Source organism: Corapipo altera, unplaced genomic scaffold (genome assembly GCF_003945725.1).
Source record: "Corapipo altera isolate COAL_440 unplaced genomic scaffold, ASM394572v1 67, whole genome shotgun sequence".
NCBI classification, from domain to species: Eukaryota; Metazoa; Chordata; class Aves; order Passeriformes; family Pipridae; genus Corapipo; species Corapipo altera.
The window spans coordinates 215985-230115 of NW_020884906.1; the positions used below are offsets into that span (position 1 = coordinate 215985).

The window sequence follows — 14131 nt, forward strand, 5'->3', positions numbered from 1 at the left end:
AGTCACTCCAGGAGCAGAACTGTGCAGAACGTGCTCCAGCACAGAGTGAGCACGTGAGCTGCCAGTGCTGGGAAAACGGCAGCAAAATACCAGCTGTTAATTGTGGGGCAAGTTTGAAGGTTTTGGAGCTGGTGCTGAATGCAGTGCTGGGTGTGCACCTCATCCCAGGGCAAAGCTGTGCTGCAGCCAGAAACCTCTGTTAACATTCTGGTTCATAAATCATGTGGTGAGAAGAAATGTGATGGAATTTAGGATACTGCAGATACCTTTGGGCTTCTTGCTCCTATAATCATTCTGTTTTCTTTCCTTCCACTGATGTTTGTCCAGAGTTTCATCAGACCTCACTCGCTGTCTTACTGAATCTTCAAGTTCTCTATGGATTCTTTACAAATTGTCTTCAACAGATTTGCCTGAATCTCATAAATATAAATATATTTGCATCTTCTCTGGAGAGTATCTTCTGGGCTGCTGGTTGTGCTAGAATAGTTCACTGGGATGACCTAGAACTCCTAATGACTCTGGATAACATTTTTGTCCATAAACAGCAAAGTTTTCTTTTCACAATAAGAACATATTCTTAATTATTTATTTCAGAAAAGCTCTAGCTTGGTTTGGGTTTTGGCACAAAAATCCAAAGCACTTTTCTGAGAGAAGAAGTAGTCTCGGCTATTTAATTTCTACTGTAGTTAAAACCAGGTTGTTCCATAGGGTTCTATGCATTTGTTCCCTTGACATCTGCTCTGAGGCTGCAGGGCCTGTGGAAGGGTGACCTGTTAGACAGGTCGTGCCAAAGGCAGCTGTAACCCAGGAGTGGTGATGGATGGGCTGGCAGAGACCTCTGCCCGGGGTACAGCTCACAGTCTGCTGCTTCTGTCACTGCTGCTCCAGCCAGGGAACTCCAGATATACACTGACACTGGCACAGAACTTGGGGTGCTGGGTGTTCTCTGTGTAAGATCCGTGTTTGTAACACTTTGGTGGAGTGTGTATTAAACTCTTGCTCACTTTTTTCCCTCTTAGCACTCGATTTGTTGGATAAAATGTTGACCTTTAATCCTCATAAGCGGATTGAAGTGGAGCAAGCTTTAGCCCATCCATATCTGGAGCAGTATTATGATCCAAGTGATGAGGTAAAGACATTGTTAAAATGTAAACATTGATTAAATTTTACAGCAGGTTATTTCCTACTTTAATTTAAGGCTGGTGTTTCTAATGCTCTGATGGAGCTGAAGAAGGAATTCCATCAATTTACCAAAATTTTATATTTTTCACTGTAGCACAGCATTTTGGAGACACCACACACTAAATAGATGCTAAGGTGTCCTCTCCAAGAAATGGAGATTCTCAGCTGATGTGGCTTTGTTTCATAATGTCTGAGATAGAGGAGGAGAATGACTGAGCTTGCCATTGGATTATGCTTTAAAAACCCTGAATCAGAACTTGCTGTAGTTCAGTGTACAGTTCTGAGGAGATTTCTGGTTACTTTTGGTGAAGAACTAAGGGAGGAGGAAATGAGCTAGTTTTCCCTTAAGGGACAAATATGTTTATTCCAAGAAATACAATGTTTAAAGTAATTTTTTTCTACAGGTAGATACTGAGTTATGAGCCTGTAACAAATATTTTAACTTGTGGTTTAGATTTGAGTAGCTCCTTACTGTCATTTGATTTAAAATTTGGTAAACTAATGTGTATAAAGCACACACGGGACTAATAGGAGTTCTGCTGTGAAGGCTGCAGTGTTGGATATTTTTGTAAAGGGCGTTTTCAGATTTTTTTTCCCCATCTGTACAAGGACTGCATGAAATTCAGCAGAAGAGTAATATTAAAGTAATAATATTTCTTTGCATTATCAAGCCTGTAGCTGAAGCACCCTTCAAGTTTGATATGGAGTTGGATGACTTGCCGAAGGAAAAGCTGAAAGAACTGATTTTTGAGGAAACTGCTAGATTCCAGCCAGGACACCGATCCTAATTTGTGTGTAGGTAAAGTCACAGCAATGTGGAACCACTCGGGCAGGGGGAACAATTTGGGACTTTGTTGCCACTAGTGAAATGTAGGACTTGCCTTTTCCAGTGCTCCAGTAACTCCCTGTCCAAGGACCTGACCTCAGTCCTGCTCTGTTCTTGAAGAAACAGTTTCTGTTTGTCCACAGCATTGCAGTGCCCTGTGGAATCCAGGCAATGGCCCCGGGTGTTTACCTAGTTTGTACATTACCTTTAAGGAATAAGAATTACAGTTCAATAGCGCTGCTTGGAATGAAAGTGATGGTAACGCTTTGAAATGCAAATTTTAAACATTTTAAGGGGCAGTGTCCTTCCTATATTACAGATTATTCTGTCATATGGCTCCAAACGGTTTAAAAAACCCCCTCCTCCTAAATGTACTGTACAGAGGAGGAATGTCTTAAATTACTGAAAAGGGAAAAGAACCGTGAAGCTTCAGTATGAATTATCTTCAGTTTTAAGTAACTCTGAATAGTGTAACTAAGAACAGGTATCTAAATATTCATAAATTAGTTGCAATTAATCTTCCTAATATTTTGAAGATCTAAAATTTTAATTTTAAATGTAATGTACTGGTATTCACTGACTTTTTTTTTTTTTTTTTAATCAATTAATTTAACTGGTCTTCCTGTACCACAAGGCTTGCACATCTCAGGAGTTTCATACAGAATTGGTCAAATACTGACTTGAATAATTTTTGTAATACTTGTGAAACTTCTATGATGCTAATAGGTTAAAGTAGCAAAGTTTTATGACTGGAAACGAAAAACAAACCGAAGAGGAGAGCCTGCTGTGGGCTGCCTGGTTCATGCTCTCTGTGCTGTCCTCCATCCAGCAGCATTCCACAATCACCGGTTTGTGTGGGCAGTTCCAGCAGGAAGGGGAAGTTTTGAGCCAGGGAACTTCCTCACTGCCAGAAATCCCCAGCTCTGCTGGCAGTGTGTAGGAGCTTTGTGGCTTTGTTTTAAGCAATAATTCTTCTGCACTAAAAATGAGATTTCAGTTTCTGCATTGCATATACCCCCAGGTTTTTATTTAATGATGAATTCATAGGAAAGGAAGAAAAAGAATTGGGGGGGGGAACTTTGGAAAATACAGTTTTTACTTAAATAGGGTGACTACTGTTGCCACTATCTTGAATATTCAGGTGTATAGAAGCTCACAAATGAAGTAATTTCGATTTTTACAAATACTGCATTCTGTTTATTTAAGCTTGCTAGCTGACGTTGAAACTATTGTAATAATGGCATGTTAGAGAAATATGAGATTCACTCAGCTGCCTCTTAATAGTTGGGCATTGCCAGTAGGAACAGACCTGGGACATAGTGTTGTGACTGGTGTTCATTTCCCATCCATGTTTTCTGAAGCTGATTCTGTACAAGAGCACGAACTGTGCATGTACACATTGGGGAAGAGAATTAGGTGAGTTTTTAGGAGCAAGATGAAACCTGTTGCTAACAGGCCATAGTGTCAGGGAAGGGACAGCGAGTAGCTACTGCTGGTAAATCATAGTTCGTGATCTCTCCTGCTTGCCTCTTTGTCCACACCATACCTAGTTTGTATTAGGGTTTAAGGGCTAAAGGAATTAGGGATAAAGATATCAGTGATATGGTGTGAGTAGAAATTTCTGGTTTACTTAAAATGTTACCTTCAAATGCCACTGTACAGAGTTGGTTTGGCCAACACGATGCTGAAATTGAAATATTGTACTGAGCTTGATAAGGATATGCTGGTAATTTGTCCAAGTTATTTGTGGTTACAATTGCCAGCTATGCCATAGCACAACAGCTGACATCCTAGTTGGGGCCAGTCCCCAGGAGTTGCCTTAAAATGGACAGAAACAGTCTCCTCCTGGGCACTTCTACTCCCCTACACTCCCTCCCAGGCTTTACCAGCCAGCTCGTCTCTCTGGGCTGTTTCTCAAGATTCAAAGTGTCCCCCTGGGTTGTAGTTTTTGGATTTGAGAAGCAATGTGAAAATAACAGATTTTTGGTTCAGACAACCAAATCATGTACTTCATTGATTAGTTATGTTTAATCTTCCTAATCTTTTGAAGATTGAAAATTTTAGTTTAAATGAAATACCCTGGTATCCACTGTCTCTGACTTATTTTTTAACTTATATTGGTCCTGCTGTCTGACTCACGGTAAACATAGTGTGCACAGAGCACAGAAATAGGAAAGTGTTTGTTTTAAAAGGCAGTGTGAAACTTCCTTCACTGAAATATGTCTCTGCTCTCTTTTGTAGGACAAGGACTTAAAGGACTGGGCATGCTCAAACGTTGCTGTTCCTCTTCCCAGTTCTTTATTGTTGGTCATGTCTCGTGGCCTCTCTCAGCTTATCCACTAACTCCTTTGAGCCATTCAGGAGGGCGGTTCCTGGTAGTTTTGGCTTTTCATGCTTTCAATGAATCTTTAAGGCTGAAGAATTGTAATTGACACTCCTCTGCATAATGCCCCTTGTTGACCTGTTGCAGTACTGTACTGTACGTGCACCTACTGCTGCCCGTGTTTTAACTGCTTGCTTTCTGGTTTGAAAGATGCAGTGGTTCCTTTCACTCCTGGATCAATATTCAAGAAGATAATTCATTAACCTGTAAGACGTTTACACCATGAACTATGTTTTTCTGACTTTACCGAAGTCGCTGGCATTTTTATTTTTTTTTAAGAGAAGCTACTATTCAGGGCACTTTAAGTCAGTGACATCCCAGATTTTTTTTTGCACGTCGTTTTTAACTAGAAATGGTTGGTTGGCATCCAGTGGAGTGTGTACCATTGTGCTATGGATTGCAGCATAAGTCATGTTCATGTTAATCTTGCTTATGCCCTTGTTTGGGTGTCCTGTGCTGTACGTGCAGGTATTCTATACAGTGTAAGAGGCACATAGGAACCCGACGTAACTGAATTCATCATTTTTCCACGTATTGACAAAATTTATACCTTTTTCTCCCCACTTTTTCTAAAAGAGATCATTTAAAGTGTAACCCTATTGGAGACACAGCACTCCCGAAGTTCATCCCGTGTAGTGGTGTTTCTATGAGCAGCATCCCCAGCCTCTGTTCCCCTGAGGTGGAAGGGTAGCAAACCCGCAGTGGCATGATGACCCCATGGCCAGTGCTGCTCTCTGGGGAAGGCAGCCCTATCTGGTGGCAAGCAAGAAACCAAAATATGATGTTAATAAACTCAGTCTACATCCTGCATACCAATGAAGTGCTTCAAATGAGGATTGATAGGTTTTACGTTTGAATCTAATCACTGACATTCAGAATTCTTGCAGAGAGGAACACTGCATCTTTAAATGAGAAAGTTTGATTTTACTTTTGCTCCTACAGCATGTCAGCATCTCAAGTTCATTTCTTGCAACCTACACTATGGTGATTTGTAATCAAGCCTCCATGAGCTCGTGACATGAAGTACTGTTCTGTTGTCAAGTACTATCAAACTTTTCTGATAATGCTGAGTTAGGACAACCAAACAAAGCTAGCACTAAATAATGTTTAAAATTGTATATCTTTTAATGATCTTTTCAAGTATTTGTTACTGAAATTGTATAATGTGGAGTTTACTAGGTGTTATGTTCCAGTGCAGTGCCTCCTTTTCTTTCCCCACTGCTCTCTGTGGTGAGAAATTTGCCTTGTTTAAAATAATTACTGTGCCCTCGCATGACTGTTAAAGCTTTCTGTGCAAAGATGATTGTCTAAGTGCCACATGCCTATGATTGAGAAAAAGAAATAATCTATTGTTACCTCTGAGTTGTGTTCAACTGAAATGCTATTCAACAAATAACTTAGGAAAAATAGTTCTATTTTTAGCTTTTCATATCTCTGCTGTCTTTTTCTCATTTTATTTTGGCAGCAGTGAAGAATGGATTGTATAAAGACTGCTTGCTAATATTAACAAAATGCACTTGTAATTCCTGGAAATAAATTTAAATCTTATATCTTCACATTAACATTAAGAATTAGTTTTTGGTTTCCTCTTGGGTAATGTCTTTGAAGGGAAATCAGGTTCAATTGCTACTGTAGTATATAAGGATGCTGGCTGGTTAATAACTCCAGGCTTCCTCATACCGTTTAGTCTGCTCTTCAGAGAAATTAGAAAGCCATTAACTTAGACTTCAGTAGATAAGGGTGCTTACAAGATTCCATTTCAAAATTTTCTTTTTCCTCTAGTTTCACTGTTAGTCTGCCAAAACTAATTTTTAATCAACGAGAGTTCATCATTAAAGGGCATTTTCTATTAGGAAATTCCTGTGGTACATAAATCTCTGTTGCGGGGAACAAATTCGGAGCATTGTCAGGACGCTGCACAAGTGACCATTGGATCGTGGTGTGGAACCTATGCTAAAAACATTTCTACAGAAGAAATATGCACTTGACTGTTGATACTAGTGTAGAAATTTCTCTTGACCTTTCTACACATCTTTACCAAAATGCTTTTCTCACTCAGTTTTGAAAAGTTGGAATATTTCTAGATTCTCTGCTACTTGTATGATCATCATTACAACAGGAATCATTTTTGGCACGGTTGGAAAGATGACTGTTACTGAAATTAGTTTGTAACACCTCAGTTTTAATTTATTAAGGAAGAACTTTGGCAGCTTACTTCACCCTTCTCTTTCCCAATTCTTTTTTTTAGTACTTTCTTTCATTTTGGATGTTTGGGGAGGTGTAGACTTACCCTTGTGTCCCGTCTCTCCGAGTGAGAAGCCGAGGGTTTGCTTTACCTAATGTTCGGTGCTTTCGGGCTTTCTTACTTAGCTGCTCTTGCTGAATCCCACTGGCATCCATCAGGATCCGTAACCACATCCATCAGTCTTTTACCCAATTCAATAAACATTGCTGGGTTGAATTTGTTGATGTGTCACATGCCGAAGCATGATTTTATTTTTTTTTGTCAGATTCTGAAAATAGTTTAAAAGAAGGTGCCTCTAACAACACTGTGTTAGGTCAGTTATTTCATCATTTTACACTGGGGTTTTTTCTTTATGCAGTTTTTATATTTTAGAGCGGAGAACATCAACTTTTAATCCAAGTAGCATGCATATTTCATGGTAAAGATGCTTTGGGAGTAAGGAATGTAAACAGTTCACTGTCAAAAACATTCCAACCTTACAGCTGAAGAAAAATATGCAAACCCAAAATTCTCATGGATGCTTTGGCAAATAAGTGTCTGCCTCTGCTGTCCTGCCTGTTGCCAGCCTCTTCCTCACCCCTGTGACATGACACCAGAGCCTGGTTTGTGCCAGAGCTTGGGAGCAACACTGGTGACATAACTTGGCAGTGGCCAAACCCGAGGAGCTGAGCAGGGCTTTCCTTGTGGAATGAGAAAAACTAAAACCTGTTGTTGCTGCCCACTGTAATATGCTACAATATATTTATACCATGTCAAAGTTGTTTGCTGAGCAACTGTACTATAGATTTAAACTTTATTAATATATATTTGCTTATGTTAGTGTAGTTTATATAGTCCTTGGTTATTGATAAATTTATTGTGTTGTTACAGCACAGTGATATGGTATAAATATAGGTCTCTACATACACACCATATACTTATGAATTTGGTCCCTTGCATAGTACTTTTGTATTTGTACAGCAATGTCTTCAAGCAATCCCAGATTTTAGGGGAAATATTTTTGTAAATGCAGTGGTTTAAATGAAAAAGTCCAAACAATCCTTTTACTAAGTTTTAAATACATTTGTGGTTCAAAATGGTTTAGTTAACAATTGAAATCAAGACACTAAATTAGCGAAAAGTGCACATTAGTAAAGTGAAGCTTACAGTGGTTTTTGTAGCATGTGCTGTGATCAAACCAAGTGACACATTGACGGAAATGTAAAAGTTGGACTACATGTGTAAATCTAGAACAAACTTCTACAGGTTGCAGCTGGTTTACTTACTATTGTTGCCTTTTCTCGTGTTGTATCAGTGTAGAGCACTCTTAAAATACTCAAACTGCTTTGTCTTTGCTTTGTACTGTTGGTGCCTTCTTAGTCATGTACCCCACAAGTCCTGCATAGCTAATTTAGTTAATGGTAAGTTTAAAATAAAAAAGCAAAGGAAGATTTTATAAAAAAAATAAATCATTTTCTGTATGTTCTTATTCATTGTAACAATTAAACATTTATATTGTGACAGATTTGTGATTTGGTTAATCTGTATAGATCAATTGTAAGTAGCAAAGGTTTATATTTCGTCTTATTCTTTTGATGTTGTAAACGTTTGTGATTTTCTTTTTTAAATCAGGTAACTTAATGTTCTGTTTTGTTTTTGGCATCTGAATCTTGTAAAAACAAATGCAAAGAAAATCATTAAATTGTGTCCCTGTATTACCAAACCAGCATAGTTCTGTGCATATATAGAATGACTGGGACTTTGCTTTGCCCTGAGCTGCTGGTCCAGAGGCTGGTGTGGATCATATTGGCTTATCCAAAACTGCCCCTCCCTGCACAAGAAGCAGCCTGCAGTCAGTGTTTGTAAATACTCAGGAGTGTGTGTGTCTCACTGTAGAACTGTACCAGTTTGTAATTAAATTAGAGAAGCCATCCCAACAAACCACAGGTGAAGTTTCTTTATAGACAGGCAGAAATGTTTTATCTTTTGTGCAAGAAAGTTATGAAATCATCAGCGTTTTGATCTGTTGAGCACAGTGATGCGAATTGATTCCAGTGTATCTGATGGGTCACAGGCTTTTTTGACACTCTTATATGGATATTACACTGTTCCCAAGAAATCTCGAAAATTGCTACTTGCACAACCCTTAGAGACCATGTTTTCATCATTTCAGTATGAAAATGTTCTTCTCAGACCATGGGCTTGAAATGTGGGGTTTCTGGGAGAAGTGCAAGTAAGTTACATCACTGTCATGGGCTTTTAATTAAGCTTTTTGAATTTTTTTTTAGCCTAAAATCAGACTGTGCCAAAGAACTGAACTCTTGAAAGATGTAGCTGGATAATGTCAGCTAGAAACATCTCTAATTAATATGAAAACACAGAAAATGTGACCTGAAACTAAAGAGAGCTTAGCTGTAACTGACAGCTCTGTAACAGCTCTGAGAATTGGCTTGTCAAAATGCATCTCTGCATCCCCTCTTTGGCTTTCACTGCAGCATACAGAATTTTTTCCCAAAATACTACAGAATTTGATTCTTGACATAGATGAGTTTATGTGTGTTCTTACTTTTTGTTGGCTGTGGCTGTTCCCCTGGCAGAAGGTGTGTTCACCATAGCATGTTCTTCAAGGTACGGCTGCACTGCAGCTTGGCTCCGTGGAGGTTTTGACAGGATCCTGACTGACTTCATGTTGTTGTGTTGTTTCAGTCAGGTTAGTTAGAAATACCACACAGATTTTCTGTATTTCACCACAACTGGAGGCTGATCCTCTGCATCTGTAAATCTTCAAGTGTAGTGGGCACTCTTGGACTGTTGGAGCCCGAGCTGGGTGTGTGGATTGGGCAGGGGCTGGTGGTTCCAGGGAGAGCCCCCATGTTCTGGGAGCTGAGCTGCCTGTGCTGGGACAGGCGGTGCACTCAAATACTCGGGAAGGCTGGCAAGGAGCTACTGAGTACAAGCCCTACTTATTGGAAGAGATACTAGTGTAGGTCTGATGGCATCAAGCTTTGTAGAGCTCTGACCCAGGTATTTCTCTGCAGACCAAAGATGCTTCTGTGCCATGCACGTCATCTTCAGTTATTCTTTCTACTAAATTGCACATATGTTACACTTGACAAGCTTAAAAAAAATTTTGAGGTGTGTAGAAGACCTACAAACATCATTGCATCCAAGTGTGCCGTGTCTGTTGATGGTTTTCTTGCTCTGATGTGTCTTTTCACCACATGTGACTCTCCAGGCTTCAGAGGAGTTCTAGAGCCTCAGCTCCGGTTCCGAGGGCAGCTTTGGTGAGTCTGCAAACAGCCCCCTGGTGCTGTACAAGGTGCCAGAGGTGCCGGTGTTCACATCCCCATCACAGCCCTGCTCACGGCTGTTCGTGTGAGGACTGATCTTGGGAGTTATATGCGAGAATTGTTCTGTAACCCCTCTGTCTTTCCCCTTTATAAATTATACTGACAACTTTCCTTCAGGTGTTTTCCAGAACTGTGCCTGTTTTTTCAGTATATCTCACTACTGACAATTTACTTTTCTCTTTGCGCTCGAACTCAGTCTGAACAAGTTCCAATTGTTCCAAAAAGTCTTTCTTCTATAGGATTTGTGAGCTTCCTGATGACAAACGACAGGTGATAGATCACGTTACTTAAACTCATGTAAATCCAGGGTAGAGGTAAGCAAAACAGCTGGAAGGTCTCCTGAGACTCTTCCTGTGGAAGCACAGCATGTGATCTGGTAACTGTATGTGGATTTCTGGGAAGGCAATATAAAAACAGAGATAAGGATCAGGAAGGAACAATGCGTTTGGCTAACATGGGCCATGACACCGAGTTCCATTGGGGTGGCTGTTGGGAACTTTTGCTTGAAGTCCAGCAGTCCCTGGTTCAAACTTTTCTCTTTTTGACTAAATATTTGAATACCATGTGAATACTGAAAACTTCCTGCTACTTCCCCAGAGTTGCCTCTCATCTTCCTCTCAGCACACACACAGAACCTATTTTTCCTGAAGTTCCTCCTCTTTCCATCTAATTAATTAGTGTGGTAGAGAGATGTGTGATCCTTCTGGCTTTTCATTGTGCTTATGTTTGTGCATGAAGGTTGAAAAGAGGAGCCTTAAGGTATTCCATTCCTGATTTCCCTGAAAAGAGCAAGAAATACCTTAACAGGGTATTGCAGCATTTTCTCATCAAAAAGACAGTGTTAAAAACCCTTTTGTTTATCTTCCCAGTCTGTGAGTTTGTGTGCACTTAGCTGCTGACTGAAATCCTGCTCCTCCCTTTCTCCTTCCCTTGCTGCTTGGACTGGGCTGACCTTTGATCTCACTGAGTTCTCTTGCAGTGACACTGCTCTTCCTCAGGGGTTTACACTTTCCGTGTTGGTACTTTTCTCCAGAGTCCCTTATCTGCTATGACTGATTCAATGACTTCACTCCTTTGTTCTTACTTTTCCTTACCTTGCACACTTGGAGATTCCTACAGTCTCACAATTTGGCTTTTGCTTTTTAATTTTTTTTCTGTAAAGCTGAGCTAAGGACACAGTTGTGCTTCACAGAGCTGAGCCTGAGTACAGGGAGCTGACCCAGGGCCCTGGTTGAGCTGCTGGCTCTGGGGAGGAAGTGTGGATAGTGCAGAGCAGCTCCGGTGGCGGGTGGGTCCTGCGTGCCTGGGGTGGCACCAGAGTTGGCAGTGCAGAGATCTGTTATTCCACCTGCCGAGTTTAATGCTGACCTTAAACGCACAACCTAGAAATAAGAATGGAAAACTGTAGTCTTCTCTACCCACGATGTGTGTGTGCTTCAGCATGTCTGAAAATTCAGGATTTTTAGCAAAAAAATAATGGACCAAAAGCTGTAAGGGAATGCCAGGCAATTATTTTAAACTTGCTATTACTAAAAGACTTGAGATGCACCTTTTAGGGGGAGTTGTTGGTTTCTTTGTTTGTTTGTTTTTGTTGGGTTTTTTTTATAACATCCAAGACTAAATAGCTTGTTGAGAAGATGTTTTTCTGCCTTAAAACTACAAATGCCAAAATACTGAATATTTTGAATTTTGGCTTGAGACTGAACTGAGGATATCACAATAGAGCTGGAAGGTTTTTTAGTCAAGCCTTTCTCCTAGGTCACCTTTAATTTCAATAGCTAGTACTTAAAGGGAAATTTTGACTAAAAAAACCTTCCTATGTTCCTGGAAGTTAAAAACTTACAGATATTGTAACTTGTAGTTGAGACATCATAGACTCAAGACCTTGTAATGTATTCTGTGTTTTTGAAAAGCTTTTTGTTAGTTTTTGTACATGTGTACCTTTGCAGGCTTTCTGACTAGGTGTGCCACAGGTGTGGAGGGAACCCAAACTTGCAGGCCAGTTTGCACACTCAGAAGCACTTCAGTGGATGTTGTTGCTGTCACTAAAGCTCCGTGTTTTGATTCCGTGTTTGCTCTCATGCAGAGTAAGTGCAGCTCTAAACAAAAGTGGGGATTAAGAAAAAAAACCTGGTCATTTCTTATTCTGTTGTAGCTAAATTTAATTTATAAACTTGGGTTTGAGGGTATGTTTAGTATTTTGGAAGAACTGTATTAAGCTGTTTTTACAGCTGATTTGTTGACATTTCTGTAAGTAAAATAACGCTTGTTGCAGCATGGCAAAGGTCTGCATAATTCATGTGTGCTCAACTTAATCACTGATTTTCTTCTTGTGACAATAAATGGCATTGTACCAAAAGCAATATATCCTGTGTGTAGTTAGTAATGGAAATAATTATTACTGTGCAGCTTGTATTCTCATTGTCTTTGCAGCCTCTAGCATGGATCGTGTGCACTGACAGTAGCTCCAGGCTATTAAAGATGTCTGGGGGGAAAAACAGGTCCTGGATAACACTTGTTTGCTTTCTGGAAGCTGCTGCTTTGAAGCAAAAAAGGGTCACACCTGATGCTGCTTTTTAAGCTTATTTTCTTGTGAGTCTTATCATCAGAATACATCCAGGTCTAGAGTGTTTCTCCGGATTTGCTCCTCCACATTTTTCCTCTTGAGAAAGGCCCAGGCTCAACACCAGCATCACTAGAGCCAAGGATTTTAAGAGAGCGGAAGGGCTTTTTTCTCTGCCTGATTTTGGGATTCTGCTAAGCTGTGCCTTAGAGCACAGCACTGTAAAAAGACTCGTGGAATGCTGCAACTGGTTTTGCTCACCAACTACTTAATTCAAGACCAGATAAGACCTTGCAGGCAATTTGCAAAACTTGGGAACTCTCCAGTCCTAAGTTCTGTTCCCTCCTGCCCCCAGTAGTAATTCTGCACTACTTGCTCTCCAAGTAAATGAGCCCTTGATGACTCCCTTCAGAGGGAAGCTTTGGGTTTCGTTTCTTAGTGCTCAAAAGGACAAGATATTAAGGCAGTTTTCTCCCATCACTTGCATTTGACTGCTAGTGTGGTAGTCATCATACTGAATTGTCACTGTACTTGTGCTGTAGAAATAACAGGGCTGAAGAACTCGCTCTTCTCAATGTGTGTATTCCTCCTCGCTTTCAAAGTCTGTAGAATAATACCTGCTTTAAGTTACAACTAAATCGCGTTCCTGCATTCTCTGTGCATATTTTTCTCTGCTGCCTCCTACTCTTCTTAAATGTGACTTATTTTACCGCTAGTGGTGTTATAAAAACTGTAGTACTGCAGGTGTCATGTGGTAACTTGTAAATAAAATTACTGTAAACACACGGTCAAGTTCTTTGTGGTGCTGCTCTGTACATGTGTGACCCCACCTCAGCTGTCGGCTCTCACTGTGCTTCCCTGGAGGACTTGTGCACGGCTCTTGATTGTAAAGCCCGTGCCTTTTAAAGGGAGCCTTTTGCTGACCAGCCTCTGCAGCAATCTGGTCCTACTAACAGGTTCCAGGCAACTCCAGCATTGACAGCATTCTAGGCAGGAACTTTACTGTGTCATTTGCCAACTGACAGCACAGTAGCCCTTCTGTCAGACTGATTGTCAGTGGAGCAGTAATAGAGTTTTATGTAAATACCTCTAACCATTTGTATAGCGAGTACAGAACCCAAGATTACTTATGGTTGGAAGCTGGTGAGGAAACTATTGCTGGGGTGGTGTTTTGTCCTTGGAGCCTGTTGGCGTCAGCAAAGGACTGACTGTTTCCTATCCAAGTGAGAGGGTCGTGGAAAAGAGTGGAAGAGGTCTGACCTGTGCAGAGAACACCAAGTGCAGTGTTTTAGTTAAGAAAAAAGACAGGCTGCTCTGCTGTGCTCTCTCTGGGGTTGTCAAAGTCAGCAGTGGCTGGTCTGGGGCAGAGGGATGGCAGGACTGCTGGGACTGGGGGAGGACATGCTCAGGAGCTCCCTCCCTCTCCAAGAAATCACTCCTGAGGAGATGCAAATGAGCAGCCAGGTGTCAAGGTCTTTAGCCCAATTTGCTTTTGTGAATACATGTGTCCATGTGTAATGGAGAGCCTGTCACTGGGTGGTGCAGCAGTAGATTTAAGGGGTTTCATGCCTTTTCTTTGGGGAGTGAATAGCCAGTCCTATGG

General features: G+C 40.7%; 1 protein-coding gene across 2 annotated transcripts in view; it reads left to right on the forward strand.

Annotated features, from left to right (window-relative positions):
* The window catches only part of MAPK1 (mitogen-activated protein kinase 1), a 39522-nt gene extending 26209 nt beyond the window's left edge, over positions 1–13313 (forward strand). Inside the window, exons 7-9 of one of the 2 annotated variants that reach the window (XM_027652331.1) lie at positions 1020–1129; positions 1854–1981; positions 4250–13313. In XM_027652331.1, coding sequence (XP_027508132.1) covers positions 1020–1129; positions 1854–1970 — 227 coding nt within the window. In that variant the 3' untranslated portion in view covers positions 1971–1981; positions 4250–13313. The remainder of the gene's footprint in view (positions 1–1019; positions 1130–1853; positions 1982–4249) is intronic. The other variant, XM_027652332.1, reaches the window with a different exon arrangement.
* Positions 13314–14131: the final 818 nt, after the last annotated feature.